The 20,150-nt window shown below is 35.9% G+C and overlaps 3 protein-coding genes across 3 annotated transcripts; all 3 read left to right on the top strand.

Annotated features, from left to right (window-relative positions):
• The first annotated feature begins 1,013 nt into the window (after positions 1 to 1,013).
• LOC137888829 (leukocyte cysteine proteinase inhibitor 1-like) lies at positions 1,014 to 1,926 on the top strand. The gene is made up of 3 exons (XM_068732332.1): positions 1,014 to 1,146; positions 1,267 to 1,371; positions 1,622 to 1,926. Exons 1-3 carry the CDS (start codon positions 1,078 to 1,080, stop codon positions 1,745 to 1,747), a joined length of 300 nt encoding a protein of 99 aa, XP_068588433.1. The 5' UTR covers positions 1,014 to 1,077; the 3' UTR covers positions 1,748 to 1,926.
• A 6,740-nt stretch (positions 1,927 to 8,666) lies between these two features.
• Positions 8,667 to 9,605, top strand: LOC137888813 (leukocyte cysteine proteinase inhibitor 1-like). The gene is made up of 3 exons (XM_068732307.1): positions 8,667 to 8,817; positions 8,938 to 9,042; positions 9,292 to 9,605. Exons 1-3 carry the CDS (start codon positions 8,749 to 8,751, stop codon positions 9,415 to 9,417), a joined length of 300 nt encoding a protein of 99 aa, XP_068588408.1. The 5' UTR covers positions 8,667 to 8,748; the 3' UTR covers positions 9,418 to 9,605.
• Positions 9,606 to 13,036: 3,431 nt separating this feature from the next.
• LOC137888827 (cystatin-A2-like) lies at positions 13,037 to 13,916 on the top strand. Its single transcript, XM_068732330.1, has 3 exons — positions 13,037 to 13,174; positions 13,295 to 13,399; positions 13,649 to 13,916. Exons 1-3 carry the CDS (start codon positions 13,106 to 13,108, stop codon positions 13,772 to 13,774), a joined length of 300 nt encoding a protein of 99 aa, XP_068588431.1. The 5' UTR covers positions 13,037 to 13,105; the 3' UTR covers positions 13,775 to 13,916.
• The last annotated feature ends 6,234 nt before the right edge of the window (positions 13,917 to 20,150 follow it).

Raw genomic sequence — 20,150 nt, 5'->3', positions numbered from 1 at the left:
AATGTGTGTATGATATACAGGCTGAATGACTATTAGTTGAATGTAATAACCTTCTCATGTTGTGAGTTCTCTCTCTTATCATTGACTGATCAAAGTGATCAAACAATATTTTTCAACAGTGAAATACTTACAAGAAGCAAACTCATGTTTCAACGCTCTGCTTCTTCATCCTGAAAGGATTTGACATGATTTTGAATGTATCAACATGTAGAAATAAAGGTATTTGGTGTTGGGAAGCAGCAAGTTGAATGCACAACCTTCTATTTATCTCTTTGTATTTATTGTGGCTCTCATGTGCAACGTTTGCTTTTCTTTTATGAAGTCTGATATCAAAGATCCAACAAAATCTTGAAGAAATGGTAAAAAATTAATTTAAAAAGTTAAATATATCTCTTTAAATTACACAAACGTTAACACAGACTTTATATTTTTGACTTCACTCTGATCAAATAATAAAAGAAACATGATCATATTGTGAGTTCTGATTACACAGATCAGGAAACACTTTCTTAGTCTCAGTCACTTGACAGGTGTCCTGGAGGAGAAAACTAATATTTCATACATTCTTGTGAGAATATAAAAAGGAGTAGTGAGCGTAGAAAATCTAACCAAACAGGGAAATACACTGACTGAAGTCATGTTTCCATATTTAACATAAACAGGTTCTATTAGTTATATATCTGCAGTCTCATATGAATACTCTGCTCCTTTATCTCAGAGTTGTTACACAATAAAGAGGCTATTTTAACTGCATGTGAACAGGAATTAAGTCAACTACTCTATGATTGATGAAGATTCTTTGTCACATTTTAAGGTGATATTTTCACCTAAAAAAAATCTACATGTAGTATACTTATTTAAATGGATCAAGCAATACACTGTGTTTCTTCACCACAATCATGTGAGGTCACAGCTTCACTGTAGCTCCACCCAGAACTTCATCAGAGCCACCTTCCAGTCTGTATCCAGGGTGGTTACACAGTATAAATACATCTGATAACCAGCTGGAAATGAACACACGAGACACGTAAAAGCAGACAGTTGACTTCTCTGTTAACTTCAACGGACCTTGTGACAATGGCTGCAGCTGAAGGATGGAGTGACACAATGGATGCCAACCAAGAAATTCAGACGATTTGTGATCGGGTGAGATTTAATCTACCTTCATTCTTCACCACAAACCACATTTAACTCTCTGAGTGTCTCTAAACACTGGTTTATATTTCAGTCTGGATTTACATCACATTTTAATTCATTCATACACAGGAGAAACCTCAAGTGGAGACGATGACAGGGGCGAACTATGTGGATTTCAAAGCAGTTAAATACAGGAATCAGTCTGTGAGAGGAGGAGAAAACTTAATCATCAAGGTAAATAATATTGTGATGTTTGAAAACTAAAAATGAAAGCCTCAGATGTGTGTTTGTATAATATACAGGTTGATTTAACATAATTTGTGACATCCAGTTGAATCTGATATCATGTCAAATTCATGGCAGGACAGTAAACACCAGTTAAACCATAAACACACCTCTGATGGTAGAAGGTCCTCAGAGTTCAGCAACACAAGATCAAATATGTTCTTTCAGATGTCCAATGTTCCTCTCTTTTTACCTACAGGTTCATCTCGGAGAAGTGAACTACATTCATCTGAGTCTCTACAAACCATTTGATGGAAAGGTTCAGATTCGTGGTATTGAGCAGAAGAGAACCAAAGAAGACGAACTCACGCCTTTTCCCATCTGATCAAACAACCTGTTTCAACAGTTAACAATAGGCTGCATTCTCATGTTAAAGTGCTCTGCTTCTTTATCCTGAAATGATTTGACATTGGTTTTGAATTTATTAACACAATACAAATATTTGGTGTTGGGAAGCAGCAAGTAGAATGCACAACCTTCTATTGAAATAATAAAGAAAGCATAAAAAAAGCTTTATATATTTCTTGTGGTTCTTATATGCAGCATTAGTCTGATATCGAAAATACATGTTTTCTTGGCTGGAAGAAATGGTGACAAATAGATTTCAAAAAAGTAAATAAATCCCCACCCAGACCTTAACACGGAAAAAGATCTTTAATTTTCTCATGTTATGAGTTCTGATCACACAAACCAGGACAAACTTTCTTCATTACTTGACAGGTGTCCTGGAGGAGGACAACAATATTTCAAACATTCTTCTGAAATTATAAAAGGGAGCATAGAGAAACTAACCAAATGAAAAAAATATACTGACAATAAGTCCTGTCTGTCTTTCCTCCAAAATTCAAAAACAAAGAAGAGCAACATTATGAAGCGTCGACAGCCTCTAAAGTCTAAACTAGAAATCTAGAGCATCTGGACTTAAACCTATTACCAGGTGACACATTACAGAGTGGGTCAGTTGTCTCTGAATTAACTCTTTGTTCAACATGTTGGTTTGTCTGACAGAAAACAATAGATTCATTCAAATGTGATGCAACACACCCTTATCTGTATGTAGGATCAAAAGATATATGATTGCTGCTGGATGTAACTTAAGGAAACCTCCAATGTCACTAGTCAATTCTTGCAAGTCAAAAAACTACTCAAATCATCAGTTGCTCTTAAAGTTTGTCCATTTGTACTTGCATTTCTTATATTGTGGGCTTGTTTTGACTGAATGTGAAAAGGAAATAGTGACAAGTACTATAAAATCAGTTCAGATTCTTTGACACAGTTTTTAAGATATTTTCCCCCAAAACAAATCTACAGGTATACTTATTTAAATGCAACCAACATCCGATAAGTACATCAAACAGTTGAGGCTTTTAAATCCAGACTCAAAACTCTTTTTTTTTGTACTAACCTTCAGTTATTTACTTTTTCTTTGATTACTTCAGGCCTCGTATACGTGTTGCCAGTAATGCAATCATTCCCTGTCTGAGAATTCCACAGAATTTTTCTTTGTACCTGTTGCCCTTAACCTTCCAGCAGGTCAGTCATTGCGCAATCGGTACCTGTAGGAGCCAAATTCCAAAGAATTTTTTGTTCCTAAATACTGTGTCAAAACAGATAAAACACACCTTGGTTCCCTTTAATTTCATTCTCAATTTCCAGTTTCAAATTTCCAGCTCAATAAAAAGTTGCAGCTGGACAATCTGTATAAAACTAAATATCTTAATATTTTAAATCATGTCTTTTAGGTGAACCAGTCAAGCATCCCTTGTACAATGGGAGACATGAGTAATACATATGTTTTAAATGGCCATAAAATGCAACACAAATGCTATAATCTAAGTCCAACAAATGTTGTTGGGCGTTAACTCATATAAACACTCAAAGTGAAGTTTCTAGAGAGTCTGAAGCAAACACACTTCACATGCAAAGTTGTCTTTATTGAAAATCAGAAAATGTGCAGAATAAAGTGACACAGAGCTTTAAAATGAAACACCTTGGTTCCCTTTAATTTCGTTCTCACACTCAGACTCTGAATTTGTGCCACAACAAGACTTCAAGCTACAGTATCTTGGTCCAGGACCAGTGACGTTTGGATCTCACTCCTTGTGTTCGTTTCCTTCCTCCTATCTGTGTGAATGATGGGCTTCTTCTGTGTAAGTCACACCTGCTTTGAGAACGTTAACAACTGTTTCCTTGTTGGGTCAGAATCAGCTTTATTCGTGTTTTTGCATTCAGCTAACGTTTTAATCATCACGGCTAGTGACAGTTTGTTTAAACATGAGGCTTGAAAGACCTCCTGAGTTCTCTTAAAGATCACTTCAGGCCTCGTACCTGTTGCCAGTAATGCAATCATTACCTGTACAGATCTAAATGTACAGATTAAAAAAAGGTAAATAAATCACCACCCAGACCTTAACACGGAAAAAGATTTTTAATTTTCTCATGTTATGAATTCTGATCACACAAACCAAACTGTCTTCGTTAGTTTCTTGACAGGTGTCCTGGAGGAGGACAACAATACTTCATACATTCTTCTGAAATTATAAAAAGGTGCATAGAGAAACTAACCAAATGAAAAAAATATACTGACAATAAGTCCTGTCTGTCTTTCCCCAATAAAGCAAAAACAAAGAAGACCAACATTATGAAGCGTCGTGATATTTTCACCTAAATGAAATCTACAAGTAGTAAATGGTTAAAGCAGTATCTTGGGTTTCTTCACCACAATCATGTGAGGTCACAGCTTCACTGTAGCTCCACCCAGAACCTCACAGACAACACATTGCTTTAAAACATTTTATTGTCTTTTTTTTTTTAAAAACACTCTTTTTGTACAATGTTTCTCATTAAAGAATCACACCAATGACTGCTGTACAGCTGTGGTAATGCAATGCAACAGACACAATGGAATACAAGTGTGTTGGAGAAGAGGTCAGGGCGGTCTGGATGGTCTGCAGCCTGCAGTCAGGACTCAGCAGCTTGTCGTAGTTTCAGCTCCAGTTGGGGTTTGAACCTCGAGTGAAGCAGCTCCTCTCATCAGACGGAGCTTCACTTCACCTTCGGAGGCGTGTAGTGGATTCTGCACCTTTCACTGAAAACCTAAACACAGAAAATCAGGGATAAGTAACTTATAAAATAGTGACAGAGCATTTAGGTGTGATTATAGGACATTACTATTAATAGTGAGCATACCTTCAGACTTCTATCATTGACAACTTCTTTAACATTCAGCTCTGACTGCATAAGCTTTAACTGGAAACAAAGAAGGAAAAATGCGTTACTTAATAAATATTTTCAAACATTTATGATAGTTTGTGAAGGATTGTTAATATAACGCTACTTAAAGGGTCAGTTCACCTAAACTGGAAAAAGAAAAACATATTCTCTCATTGACAACTATTTAGCCATGAAGATAGTTGTATAGAGAGACAGCAGGACAGATTATTCGTCATAGTTTTGAAATGTCTGAGATTTCTGTCGCCACACCAGCACAATGGAGGACAATTTCCTTTCTTGTGGTGCTCACTGTATGGAAAAATGACTAAAGTACAGCGATTCAGTATTTTTTATATATAAAAAGAATGATCCAAATAAAAGCAGCAGAAGCCAAAATATTCAGACTTCTAGTCTACTATGGGTCAAACATTTCCCACATAGAAACTTGACAACATATTTCATTCAAAATTCTTGCTCACAGTAAATACAGCTACATTTTATCTGTTAACTTCTGTAAACACAAGAGTATGATTAAATATGATCACATCATGTTTGAATCAATTCAGATTACAAGAGGTTTCACTATCAAACACACATTGTATGGAAAAGAATGATGAAAATAATTGAAATCAATCTGCAACTTGACTCTAGTTTATTTACAAAAGAAACACAATTTAATGTTTGTATTTCCAAATGTTATTAACGTTTAAAGTACATTGTTTACCTCTAAGGTGTGGTAAAAAGTACATATTTACCTCTGAGATAGTGTAGTATAAAGTATATTATTTACCTCTGAGATAGTGTAGTATAAAGTACATTATTTACCTCTGAGATAGTGTAGTATAAAGTACATTATTTTTCTCTGAGACTTAGTGTAGTATAAAGTACATTATTTACCTCTGAGGTGTATAGAATAAAAGTACAATATTTACCTCGGGATTAATATCTGATCAATCCAATGACGAGGATTGTAACCAATGATACGATGGTGACTTGGTCCGCCCACTTAGTGTCAAAAAGAACAAACAGCTTTGTGATCAGAAGAGCAGTGATAGAAGTCGCGCACCAGGGGACGCTCCTCTCTCCGCAAAGCATGGTTTTGTCCTCGCGGGCTTCAATTTTGCTGGTGCGAGCAGAGGTATTCTGTGCGGAGTGACGTGGCTGTTTGAGTTGCACGCGCGAGACCTCTACACCCGCGCGTGGATCTCATTTGTGCTCGCGGATTTTGTCCTTCATAATTACTCTGTAAAATCAACAACCAATGAATCCAAGTTAATGTCCACTTTTAGCTGATGATCCTCTTGTTTTATTCTGGAAAACCTGACTGAAAATCACAGTGTGACATTAAATTACTTTTAAAACCTAAAGGTGACTTTAATGACACATTTAAGGGAAAAAAAAACTTTGAACTTCGAGAGGTTAAAAACAAATTCACCTGAAAGTCACCCATCAACCACAGTGAGATGTGATCTCTAATGCATTACAGGCCTTGCTCAAGGGCCTCTCAGTGGTGGTAATGAGGGAGGGGCAGGGCATTCATCCTGCTGGTACCATGGATGCATAAAGAGAAGGCTGGTTCGGGTATTGAAGACAATCAAAGCCCACTTCTATACTTTAGGTCACCACTGCTCAAAGGCAGGAATATAAAGATATCTATTTTACTGTTACTTAAAAGAAAATACTCTCACCACTGTTTTTATACTTTTGTTAAGAAAAGTGGATAACAGCTTAAAAGCCTTACTTTAAATCTCAGAGGAGAGGAAGTTTCTGCTAAGAAACTAAATTTAGGTAGAAAAAGAGTCAAAATACAGTTTTTAACTGATGTTGTTCCCCACAGGCTCTATCTGTGTTTTCTAAGCCTTGTGATTGTGTCGACTACTTCTAACGACTTTCATCATAATTACTGAATGACGGTGATTTGGCATCAATCAGTTATTTGAGGCCAATCTCAAAGACAAGCCTGTACCTGAAACCATCTTGTTGTGTTGTTGTGAGAGTCTCTCAGTGAACTTTGAGGAACTTTCAGAGTAAATAATACATATATATATGTATATTATGTATATTTAATACATAATATATTTAATACATATTTAATATATATTTAATACATAATATATATGTATATTTAATACATATATATATATATATATATATATATATATATATATATATATATATATATATATATATATATATATATATATATATATATATACGCCAATATTACAGTAGTAAGATGATTGAGGTTCATTTGAGATTCATACTCTTGGATTAAAACTCAACCTCTAAATTCCTGCCAAAACAAGCACAAAAGCTTCCTTGTCCCACGGCTCATGTGTGTTTTTTGTCTCTATTTAATCGTTTCCAACTCAATAAAAAGTTGCAGCTGGACAATCTGTATAAAACTAAATATCTTAATATTTTAAATCATGTCTTTTAGGTGAACCAGTCAAGCATCCCTTGTACAATGGGAGACATGAGTAATACATATGTTTTAAATGGCCATAAAATGCAACACAAATGCTATAATCTAAGTCCAACAAATGTTGTTGGGCGTTAACTCATATAAACACTCAAAGTGAAGTTTCTAGAGAGTCTGAAGCAAACACACTTCACATGCAAAGTTGTCTTTATTGAAAATCAGAAAATGTGCAGAATAAAGTGACACAGAGCTTTAAAATGAAACACCTTGGTTCCCTTTAATTTCGTTCTCACACTCAGACTCTGAATTTGTGCCACAACAAGACTTCAAGCTACAGTATCTTGGTCCAGGACCAGTGACGTTTGGATCTCACTCCTTGTGTTCGTTTCCTTCCTCCTATCTGTGTGAATGATGGGCTTCTTCTGTGTAAGTCACACCTGCTTTGAGAAAGTTAACAACTGTTTCCTTGTTGGGTCAGAATCAGCTGTATTTGTGTTTTTTGCATTCAGCTAACGTTTTAATCATCACGGCTAGTGACAGTTTGTTTAAACATGAGGCTTGAAAGACCTTCTGAGTTCTCTTAAATCCAGATTTAAAACTCATCTTTTGTTCCTAACCTTCAGTTATTTGCTTTTTATTTGATTACTTTAGGCCTCGTACCTGTTGACAGTAATGCAATCATTCCCTGTCTGGGAAATCCAAAGAACGTTTCTTTGTACCTGTTGCCCTTTTAACCTTTCAGCAGGTCAGTCATTGTGCAATCGGCTGTCCAGCAGCCTTGTTGTGCCAGAGCCACACTGAACTAGAAATGCTTCTTCCTTGTCATAAAGTATCTCTGGCGGTCCTGACGGCTCTTTTAAAGGCCCAGTTTCTGAATCAGGCTGTGTGTGAATTTCTCAATGGTTGAGTTTTTTGATACTTTCAAGGTATCAATTTAGCACCTAGACCTGCTTTATGATAAAAAAGACAAGACAATCTCACTTTCTACAATAAAGTAAATATATCTCTTTAGTTTACACAAACGTTAACACAGACTTTATATGTTTGACTTCACTCTGATCAAATAATAAAAGAAACATGCTCATATTGTGAGTTCTGATTACACAGATCAGGAAACACTTTCTTAGTCTCAGTCACTTGACAGGTGTCCTGGAGGAGAAAACTAATATTTCAGACATTCTTGTGAGAATATAAAAAGGAGCAGTGAGCGTAGAACATCTAAATCAAATGTAGAAATGCACTGACAGAAGTCATGTTTCCATATTTAACATTAACAGGTTCTATTAGTTATATATCTGCAGTCTCATATGAATACTCTGCTCCTTCATCTCAGAGTTGTTACACAATAAAGAGGCTATTTTGACTGCATGTGAACAGGAATTAAGTCAACTACTCTATGATTGATGAAGATTCTTTGTCACATTTTAAGGTGATATTTTCAATTAAAAAAATCGACATGTAGTATACTTATTTAAATGGATCAAGCAATACACTGTGTTTCTTCACCACAATCATGTGAGGTCACAGCTTCACTGTAGCTCCACCCAGAACTTCATCAGAGCCACCTTCCAGTCTGTATCCAGGGTGGTTACACAGTATAAATACATCTGATAACCAGCTGGAAATGAACACACGAGACACGTAAAAGCAGACAGTTGACTTCTCTGTTAACTTCAACGGACCTTGTGACAATGGCTGGAGCTGAAGGATGGAGTAACACAATGGATGCCAACCAAGAAATTCAGACGATTTGTGATCGGGTGAGATTTAATCTACCTTCATTCTTCACCACAAACCACATTCAACTCTCTGAGTGTCTCTAAACACTGGTTTATATTTCAGTCTGGATTTACATCACATTTTAATTCATTCATACACAGGAGAAACCTCAAGTGGAGACGATGACAGGGGCGAACTATGTGGATTTCAAAGCAGTTAAATACAGGAATCAGTCTGTGAGAGGAGGACAAAACTTAATCATCAAGGTAAATAATATTGTGATGTTGAAAACTAAAAATGAAAGCCTCAGATGTGTGTTTGTATGATATACAGGTTGATTTAACACAATTTGTGACATCCAGTTGAATCTGATATCATGTCAAATTCATGGCAGGACAGTAAACACCAGTTAAACCATAAACACACCTCTGATGGTAGAAGTTCCTCAGAGTTCAGCAGCACAAGATCAAATATGTTCTTTCAGATGTCCAATGTTCCTCTCTTTTTACCTACAGGTTCATCTCGGAGAAGTGAACTACATTCATCTGAGTCTCTACAAACCATTTGATGGAAAGGTTCAGATTCGTGGTGTGAAGCAGAAGAGAACCAAAGAAGACGAACTCACGCCTTTTCCCATCTGATCAAACAACCTGTTTCAACAGTTAACAATAGGCTGCATTCTCATGTTAAAGTGCTCTGCTTCTTTATCCTGAAATGATTTGACATTGAGTTTGAATTTATTGACACAATGAAAATATTTGGTGTTGGGAAGCAGCAAGTTGAATGCACAACCTTCTCTTGAAATAATAAAGCAATCAGTCAAATAAAATCTCTATATATTTCTTGTGGTTCTTATATGCAGCATTTGTCTGACATCTAAAATACATGTTTTCTTAGCTGGAAGAAATGGTGACTGATCAAAGTGATCAAACAACCATTTTCAAAAGATAAATACTTACAGGAAGCAAACTCATATTACAACGCTCTGCTTTTTCTTCCTGAAAGGATTTGACATGATTTTGAATGTATCAACATGTAGAAATAAAGGTATTTGGTGTTGGGAAGCAGCAAGTTGAATGCACAACCTTCTATATATCTCTATGTATTTATTGTGGCTCTCATGTGCAACGTTTACTTTTCTTTTATGAAGTCTGATATCAAAGATCCAACAAAACCTTGAAGAAATAGTAAAATAATTTAAAAATGTAAATATATCTCTTTAGTTTACACAAACCTCAACACAGACTTTATATTTTTGACTTCACTCTGATCAAATAATAAAAGAAACATGCTCATATTGTGAGTTCTGATTACACAGACCAGGAAACACTTTCGTAGTCTCAGTTACTTGACAGGTGTCCTGGAGGAGAAACAAATATTTCATACATTCTTCTGAAAGGAGTAGTGAGGGTATAAAATCTAACCAAATGTAGAAATACACTGACTGAAGTCATGTTTCCATATTTAACAAAAACAAGACATGCGCAAAGTCAGCGATTTTGATTATAAAAATGCTTGAAATGATTGGAATCATATATAAATTACATTTATAGCACAGATCAGTAGAGAAATATTAATTTGTATTTTATCATTATTTGTTTTTTACTTTTCATGATGAGCCTCACCTGCCTCCCCTCACCGCACGTCCCTGGTAGAAATAAAGAGAGATACGGGGAAACAGTAGATGCATCGCATGATACTAAATCAGTGGTGAGAGTTTTATATCAGTAAACACAGAGTAAAATTGAATTATGGAAAAAAGAAAAAAAAACATTGCTCTTAGTAACAGCCATAAAGACTCAGAATTGAATATTTCACTTAAACACCCACAATATACTATGTGTGTGTTGGTCATACAGTGTGCTATTAAATACTTTTACAATATAAAGGTGACTTTAATGAGACATTCAAGAAAAAAAAACTTTGAACTTCGAGAGATAAAAAAACTAATTCACCTGAAAGTCACCCATCCACCACAGTGAGATCTGATCTCTAATGCATTACAGGCCTTGCTCAAGGGCCTCTCAGTGGTGGTAATGAGGGAGGGGCAGGGCATTCATCCTGCTGGTACCATGGATGCATAAAGAGAAGGCTGGTTCGGGTATTGAAGACAATCAAAGCCCACTTCTATACTTTAGGTCACCACTGCTCAAAGGCAGGAATATAAAGATATCTATTTTACTGTTACTTAAAAGAAAATACTCTCACCACTGTTTTTATACTTTTGTTAAGAAAAGTGGATAACAGCTTAAAAGCCTTACTTTAAATCTCAGAGGAGAGGAAGTTTCTGCTAAGAAACTAAATTCAGGTAGAAAAAGAGTCAAAATACAGTTTTTAACTGATGTTGTTCCCCACAGGCTCTATCTGTGTTTTCTAAGCCTTGTGATTGTGTCGACTACTTCTAACGACTTTCATCATAATTACTGAATGACGGTGATTTGGCATCAATCAGTTATTTGAGGCCAATCTCAAAGACAAGCCTGTACCTGAAACCATCTTGTTGTGTTGTTGTGAGAGTCTCTCAGTGAACTTTAAATAATATATATATGTATATATATATATATATATATATATATATATATATATATATATACGCCAATATTACAGTAGTAAGATGATTGAGGTTCATTTGAGATTCTGGGTCTCATTGGCCGAGAACCACAGGCTCCACAGGGGTTCCGGTGCTGCAGCTCTGCCTGTCCCTGAAACCATCAAACTCTGCGAAACCTTGAAACCTCGAAACCCCGAAACTGTCTTGTTATTATTATTTATAATTGTGAATAATCTTACTGATATTAAGATTATTGTGAGTTCTTCTTATGGCTTCTTATGACTTAAGAAGCCCAATTCCAAAGAATTGGGCTTCTTGTGAGATTGATGGCGTAGTGAGCTATGTTGAGGCTAAAGCCAGAGTTTTCAATGTCTTAAATATTCATCCTGAACATGTGAAATCTGGATTCACCCCACGTCTGCCATGTTGTTTATTCTTTAAACGAAAAGAAGAAAAGTTATGTTTTAGTCTCTTATTCTGCAAAAGCGATCTTAAAAAAACAACACAAGTTATATTTGTGTGAAGTCACCAATATCAGTAGAAGATTACCAACAATCTAATATATTTACAATAAATAATAGAGATGAAACTAGAACATTTTGCAAACATTTTTGACAATGTTGTTGCTACGCCAATATCACCAGTAGTGAGATGTATGATGGAGGTTTATGAGGAGATATTGCTTCTCTCATATCCGCATTTGAGATTCATACTCTTATATTGAATCTTGTATTTGTAATGGACCATCCTGAACTTGAGAGCAGCTATTGCTTCATAGAATAAATTGCAGATTTGTAACCTTCTCATGTTGTGAATTCTCTCTCTTATCATTGACTGATCAAAGTGATCAAACAACCTTTTTCAAAAGATAAATATTTACAGGAAGCAAACTCATATTACATACGTATTTGGTGTTGGGAAGCAGCAAGTTGAATGCACAACCTTCCATGAATCTCTATGTATTTATTGTGGCTCTTATGTTGCATATAAGCTTTTCTATTTATATAAGCTTTTCTTTTATGAAGTCTGAATTAAAAAATAGATGTCATCTTGAAGAGATGGTAAAAAAATAATTTAAAAATATAAATATATCTCTTTAGTTTACACAAACCTCAACACAGACTTTATATGTTTGACTTCACTCTGATCAAATAATAAAAGAAACATGCTCATATTGTGAGTTCTGATTACACAGATCAGGAAACACTTTCTTAGTCTCAGTCACTTGACAGGTGTCCTGGAGGAGAAAACTAATATTTCAGACATTCTTGTGAGAATATAAAAAGTAGTAGTGAGCGTAGAAAATCTAACCAAACAGGGAAATACACTGACTGAAGTCATGTTTCCATATTTAACATAAACAGGTTCTATTAGTTATATATCTGCAGTCTCATATGAATACTCTGCTCCTTCATCTCAGAGTTGTTACACAATAAAGAGGCTATTTTAACTGCATGTGAACAGGAATTAAGTCAAGTACTCTATGATTGATGAAGATTCTTTGTCACATTTTAAGGTGATATTTTCACCTAAAAAAATCGACATGTAGTATACTTATTTAAATGGATCAAGCAATACACTGTGTTTCTTCACCACAATCATGTGAGGTCACAGCTTCACTGTAGCTCCACCCAGAACTTCATCAGAGCCACCTTCCAGTCTGTATCCAGGGTGGTTACACAGTATAAATACATCTGATAACCAGCTGGAAATGAACACACGAGACACGTAAAAGCAGACAGTTGACTTCTCTGTTAACTTCAACGGACCTTGTGACAATGGCTGGAGTTGGAGGATGGAGTAACACAATGGATGCCAACCAAGAAATTCAGACGATTTGTGATCGGGTGAGATTTAATCTACCTTCATTCTTCACCACAAACCACATTCAACTCTCTGAGTGTCTCTAAACACTGGTTTATATTTCAGTCTGGATTTACATCACATTTTAATTCATTCATACACAGGAGAAACCTCAAGTGGAGACGATGACAGGGGCGAACTATGTGGCTTTCAAAGCAGTTAAATACAGGAATCAGTCTGTGAGAGGAGGAGAAAACTTAATCATCAAGGTAAATAATATTGTGATGTTGAAAACTAAAAATGAAAGCCTCAGATGTGTGTTTGTATGATATACAGGTTGATTTAACATAATTTGTGACATCCAGTTGAATCTGATATCATGTCAAATTCATGGCTGGACAGTAAACACCAGTTAAACCATAAACACACCTCTGATGGTAGAAGGTCCTCAGCGTTCAGCAACACAAGATCAAATATGTTCTTTCAGATGTCCAATGTTCCTCTCTTTTTTCCTGCAGGTTCATCTCGGAGAAGTGAACTACATTCATCTGAGTCTCTACAAACCATTTGATGGAAAGGTTCAGATTCGTGGTGTGGAGCAGAAGAGAACCAAAGAAGACGAACTCACGCCTTTTCCCATCTGATCAAACAACCTGTTTCAACAGTTAACAATAGGCTGCATTCTCATGTTAAAGTGCTCTGCTTCTTTATCCTGAAATGATTTGACATTGATTTTGAATTTATTAACACAATACAAATATTTGGTGTTGGGAAGCAGCAAGTAGAATGCACAACCTTCTATTGAAATAATAAAAAAAGCATAAAAAAAACTTTATGTATTTCTTGTGGTTCTTATATGCAGCATTAGTCTGATATCGAAAATACATGTTTTCTTGGCTGGAAGAAATGGTGACAAATAGATTTAAAAAAAGTAAATAAATCCCCCCCCAGACCTTAACACGGAAAAAGATTTTTAATTTTCTCATGTTGTGAGTTCTGATTACACAAACCAGGACAAACTTTCTTCGTTACTTGACAGGTGTCCTGGAGGAGGACAACAATACTTCATACATTCTTCTGAAATTATAAAAAGGTGCATAGAGAAACTAACCAAATGAAAAAAATATACTGACAATAAGTCCTGTCTGTCTTTCCCCAATAAAGCAAAAACAAAGAAGACCAACATTATGAAGCGTCGTGATATTTTCACCTTAATGAAATCTACAAGTAGTAAATGGTTAAAGCAGTATCTTGGGTTTCTTCACCACAATCATGTGAGGTCACAGCTTCACTGTAGCTCCACCCAGAACCTCACAAACAACACATTGCTTTAAAACATTTTATTGTCTTTTTTTTTTTAAAAACACTCTTTTTGTACAATGTTTCTCATTAAAGAATGACACTAATGACTGCTGTACAGCTGTGGTAATGCAATGCAACAGACACAATGGAATACAAGTGTGTTGGAGAAGAGGTCAGGGCGGTCTGGATGGTCTGCAGCCTGCAGTCAGGACTCAGCAGCTTGTCGTAGTTTCAAGTCCGGTCGGGATTCGAACCTCGAGTGAAGCAGCTCCTCTCATCAGACGGAGCTTCACTTCACCTTCGGAGGCGTGTAGTGGATTCTGCACCTTTCACTGAAAACCTAAACACAGAAAATCAGGGATAAGTAACTTATAAAATAGTGACAGAGCATTTAGGTGTGATTATAGGACATTACTATTAATAGTGAGCATACCTTCAGACTTCTATCATTGACAACTTCTTCAACATTCAGCTCTGACTGCATAAGCTTTAACTGGAAACAAAGAAGGAAAAATGCGTTACTTAATACAAATTTTCAAACATTTATGATAGTTTGTGAAAGATTGTTAATATAACGCTACTTAAAGGGTCAGTTCACCTAAACTGGAAAAAGAAAAACATATTCTCTCATTGACAACTATTTAGCCATGAAGATAGTTGTATAGAGAGACAGCAGGACAGATTATTCGTCATAGTTTTGAAATGTCTGAGATTTCTGTCGCCACACCAGCACAATGGAGGAGAATTTCCTTTCTTGTGGTGCTCACTGTATGGAAAAATGACTAAAGTACAGCGATTCAGTATTTTTTATATATAAAAAGAATGATCCAAATAAAAGCAGCAGAAGCCAAAATATTCAGACTTCTAGTCTACTATGGGTCAAACATTTCCCACATAGAAACTTGACAGCATATTTCATTCAAAATTCTTGCTCACAGTAAATACAGCTACATTTTATCTGTTAACTTCTGTAAACACAAGAGTATGATTAAATATGATCACATCATGTTTGAATCAATTCAGATTACAAGAGGTTTCACTATCAAACACACATTGTATGGAAAAGAATGATGAAAATAATTGAAATCAATCTGCAACTTGACTCTAGTTTATTTACAAAAGAAACACAATTTAATGTTTGTATTTCCAAACGTTATTAACGTTTAAAGTACATTGTTTACCTCTAAGGTGTGGTAAAAAGTACATATTTACCTCTGAGATAGTGTAGTATAAAGTACATATTTACCTCTGAGATAGTGTAGTATAAAGTACATTATTTACCTCTGAGATAGTGTAGTATAAAGTACATTATTTTTCTCTGAGACATAGTGTAGTATAAAGTACATTATTTACCTCTGAGGTGTATAGAATAAAAGTACAATATTTACCTCGGGATTAATATCTGATCAATCCAATGACGAGGATTGTAACCAATGATACGATGGTGACTTGGTCCGCCCACTTAGTGTCAAAAAGAACAAACAGCTTTGTGATCAGAAGAGCAGTGATAGAAGTCGCGCACCAGGGGACGCTCCTCTCTCCTCAAAGCATGGTTTTGTCCTCGCGGGCTTCAATTTTGCTTGTGCGAGCAGAGGTATTCTGTGCGGAGTGACGTGGCTGTTTGAGTTGCACGCGCGAGACCTCTACACCCGCGCGTGGATCTCATTTGTGCTCGCAGATTGTGTCCTTCATAATTACTCTGTAAAATCAACAACCAATGAATCCAAGTTAATGTCCACTTTTAGCTGATGATCCTCTTGTTTTATTCTGGAAAACCTGACTGAAAATCACAGTGTGACATTAAATTACTTTTAAAACCTAAAGGTGACTTTAATGACACATTTAAGGGAAAAAAAAACTTTGAACTTCGAGAGGTTAAAAACAAATTCACCTGAAAGTCACCCATCAACCACAGTGAGATCTGATCCCTAATGCATTACAGGCCTTGCTCAAGGGCCTCTCAGTGGTGGTAATGAGGGAGGGGCAGGGCATTCATCCTGCTGGTACCATGGATGCATAAAGAGAAGGCTGGTTCGGGTATTGAAGACAATCAAAGCCCACTTCTATACTTTAGGTCACCACTGCTCAAATGCAGGAATATAAAGATATCTATTTTACTGTTACTTAAAAGAAAATACTCTCACCACTGTTTTTATACTTTTGTTAAGAAAAGTGGATAACAGCTTAAAAGCCTTACTTTAAATCTCAGAGGAGAGGAAGTTTCTGCTAAGAAACTAAATTTAGGTAGAAAAAGAGTCAAAATACAGTTTTTAACTGATGTTGTTCCCCACAGGCTCTATCTGTGTTTTCTAAGCCTTGTGATTGTGTCGACTACTTCTAACGACATTCATCATAATTACTGAATGACGGTGATTTGGCATCAATCAGTTATTTGAGGCCAATCTCAAAGACAAGCCTGTACCTGAAACCATCTTGTTGTGTTGTTGTGAGAGTCTCTCAGTGAACTTTGAGGAACTTTCAGAGTAAATAATACATATATATATGTATATTATGTATATTTAATACATAATATACTTAATACATATTTAATATATATTTAATACATAATATATATGTATATTTAATACCTATATATATATATATATATATATATATATATACGCCAATATTACAGTAGTAAGATGATTGAGGTTCATTTGAGATTCATACTCTTGGATTAAAACTCAACCTCTAAATTCCTGCCAAAACAAGCACAAAAGCTTCCTTGTCCCACGGCTCATGTGTGTTTTTTGTCTCTATTTAATCGTTTCCAGCTCAATAAAAAGTTGCAGCTGGACAATCTGTATAAAACTAAATATCTTAATATTTTAAATCATGTCTTTTAGGTGAACCAGTCAAGCATCCCTTGTACAATGGGAGACATGAGTAATACATATGTTTTAAATGGCCATAAAATGCAACACAAATGCTATAATCTAAGTCCAACAAATGTTGTTGGGCGTTAACTCACATAAACACTCAAAGTGAAGTTTCTAGAGAATCTGAAGCAAACACTTCACATGCAAAGTTGTCTTTATTGAAAATCAGAAAATGTGCAGAATAAAGTGACACAGAGCTTTAAAATGAAATCATTCTTTAACAGTGTTGAAAACGGCCCCTTCCTCTGGAATGACCTTCCTGCTCACATCAAACAGTTGAGGCCTTAAAATCCAGATTTAAAACTCATCTTTTGGTCCTAACCTTCAGTTATTTGATGAATCTTTCATTACTTCAGGCCTCTTATTTGTTACCATTATGATTCCAGCAGGTCAGTCATTGTGCAATCGTTACCTGTAGAAGTCATATTTCATTTTCTAATTACAGTGTCAAAACACATAAAACACACCTTGGTTCTCTTTAATTTCGTTCTCACACTCAGACTCTGAATTTGTGCCACAAGACTTCAAGCTACAGTATCTTGGTCCAGGACCAGTGACGTTTGGATCTCACTCCTTGTGTTCGTTTCCTTCCTCCTATCTGTGTGAATGATGGGCTTCTTCTGTGTAAGTCACACCTGCTTTGACAAAGTTAACAACTGTTTCCTTGTTGGGTCAGAATCAGCTTTATTTGTGTTTTTTGCATTCAGCTAACGTTTTAATCATCACGGCTAGTGACAGTTTGTTTAAACATGAGGCTTGAAAGACCTCCTGAGTTCTCTTAAAGATCACTTCAGGCCTCGTACCTGTTGCCAGTAATGCAATCATTCCCTGTCTGGGAATTCCAAAGAATGTTTCTTTGTACCTGTGTTGGGGTCTGACTATGTGCTTGTGGTCACCATGTGCTTTGAAGAAAGGAAAAGACCTGGGGCCTGCTTGTTCAGCAAAAAGCCTGATTTGAGTTCAAGATAACACCACGCTCCAGGAGAAGCTAAGTCACACCTAAGTGTGACTTGTCATCACTGGGTCTCATTGGCCGAGAACCACAGGCTCCACAGGGGTTCCGGTGCTGCAGCTCTGCCTGTCCCTGAAACCATCAAACTCTGCGAAACCTTGAAACCTCAAAACCTCGAAACTGTATTGTTATTATTATTATTATTATTATTATTAATAATAATTGTTAATAATCTTACTGACATTAATAATTATATTGATGTCAATAATTTAGTTTTTCACATTTGCTGATAACTCAAACACGCTCCTTTTCGTTCCCAACACCTGTTGCCATTAACCTTTCAGCATGTCAGTCATTGCATAATCGTTACCTGTAGGAGCCCAATTCCAAAGAATTGGGCTCCTACAGGTAACGATTATGCAATGACTTCCAACGAATTTTTCTTTGTACCTGTTGTTATTAACCTTTCAGCAGTCATTGATTAATCGTTACCTGTAGGAGCCAAATTCCAAAGAATTTGTCTTTTTCTACTTACTGTGTCAAAACACATAAAACACACCTTGGGTACCTGTAATTTCATTCTCACACTCAACCTCTGACTTTGTGCCACAACAAGACTTAACAATAGCTCCCGTCATTTCCAAAGGTTAGTATTTGCCCAAATCACCATGAATAATTAGTGACACACACGCATGTGTTTCTGTGAAGCAATAGCTGCTCTCAAGTCTCTACTGTCTCAACTGTCCATCACAAATACAAGATTCAATCCAAGAGAATGAATCTCAAATGCAGAAATGAGAGAAGCAATATCTCAAATGAGCCCCAATGATACATCTTGCTGCTGGTAATATTGGCGTATATATATATATATATTGCAACGTCTTCGGGCAGTAGCAGCCACACAGCCAAATTCTCTAGTTATGATTATTATTAAGCCTGCAGGATTATAGTCAGTGTGGCTGTGCACAAGGCTTTACAGCCACACTGAACTAGAAATGCTTCATCTTTGTGACAGAGTATCTCTGGCGGTGCTGACGGCTCTTTTAAAGGCCCAGTTTCTGAATCAGGCTGTGTGTGAATTTCTCAATGGTTGAGTTTTTTGATACTTTCAAGGTATCAATTTAGCACCTAGACCTGCTTTATGATTAAACAAATGGAAACATGGAAATCTCACTTTCTACAATATGGGACCAACTTAAGAAAACTTTCAATGTCGCAAATAAATTCCTATATATAAGTCAAAAACGTTCAAATATTGCAGCTGTTGACTATTAAAACCATTAAACAAACCTACTCAAATCATCAGTTGCTCTTAGTTGCCTGTTTGTCCTTTTGTACCAGCGTTTCTTTTATTGTCGCCTTGTTTTTATTGAATGTGAACAGTTACAAATACTTCATGGGAGCAGATTCTTTGTCACATTTGTTCACCATATTAGTTTTACCTTTAATTTTTACTTTGAAAAATCTACATGTAGTACATTTATTTAAATTCACATTGTTTAATTAATGGTAAACCTTGATTCACTGAGACAAGAGATGCCACTGTGGAAACTCAGACCATTTGTGAGCAGGTAAGCATCACTATACCTTCATTCCTCACACTCAACCCTCTGGTCTGCATTTCAGTCTGGATCTACATCACGTTTGAATTAATTCATATGCAGGTGAAGCGTCAACAGGAGGAAAAGACAGACAAGAAGTATCAGGAATTAGAGGAGTCATGTTGTGGAAGGAGAACAAATATTGTGATATTTGAAAACAAAAAAATGTAAAGCTTCAAATGTGTGTATGATATACAGGCTGAATGACTATTAGTTGAATGTAATAACCTTCTCATGTTGTGAGTTCTCTCTCTTATCATTGACTGATCAAAGTGATCAAACAATA

The sequence above is a fragment of the Cebidichthys violaceus genome, unplaced genomic scaffold (genome assembly GCF_023349555.1).
Source record: "Cebidichthys violaceus isolate CVI_PGR_0920_01 unplaced genomic scaffold, fCebVio1.0.p SCAF_58, whole genome shotgun sequence".
NCBI classification, from domain to species: Eukaryota; Metazoa; Chordata; class Actinopteri; order Perciformes; family Stichaeidae; genus Cebidichthys; species Cebidichthys violaceus.
The sequence above is the reverse complement of the archived record's forward strand: the minus strand, read 5'-3'. Positions and strand labels throughout refer to the sequence as shown.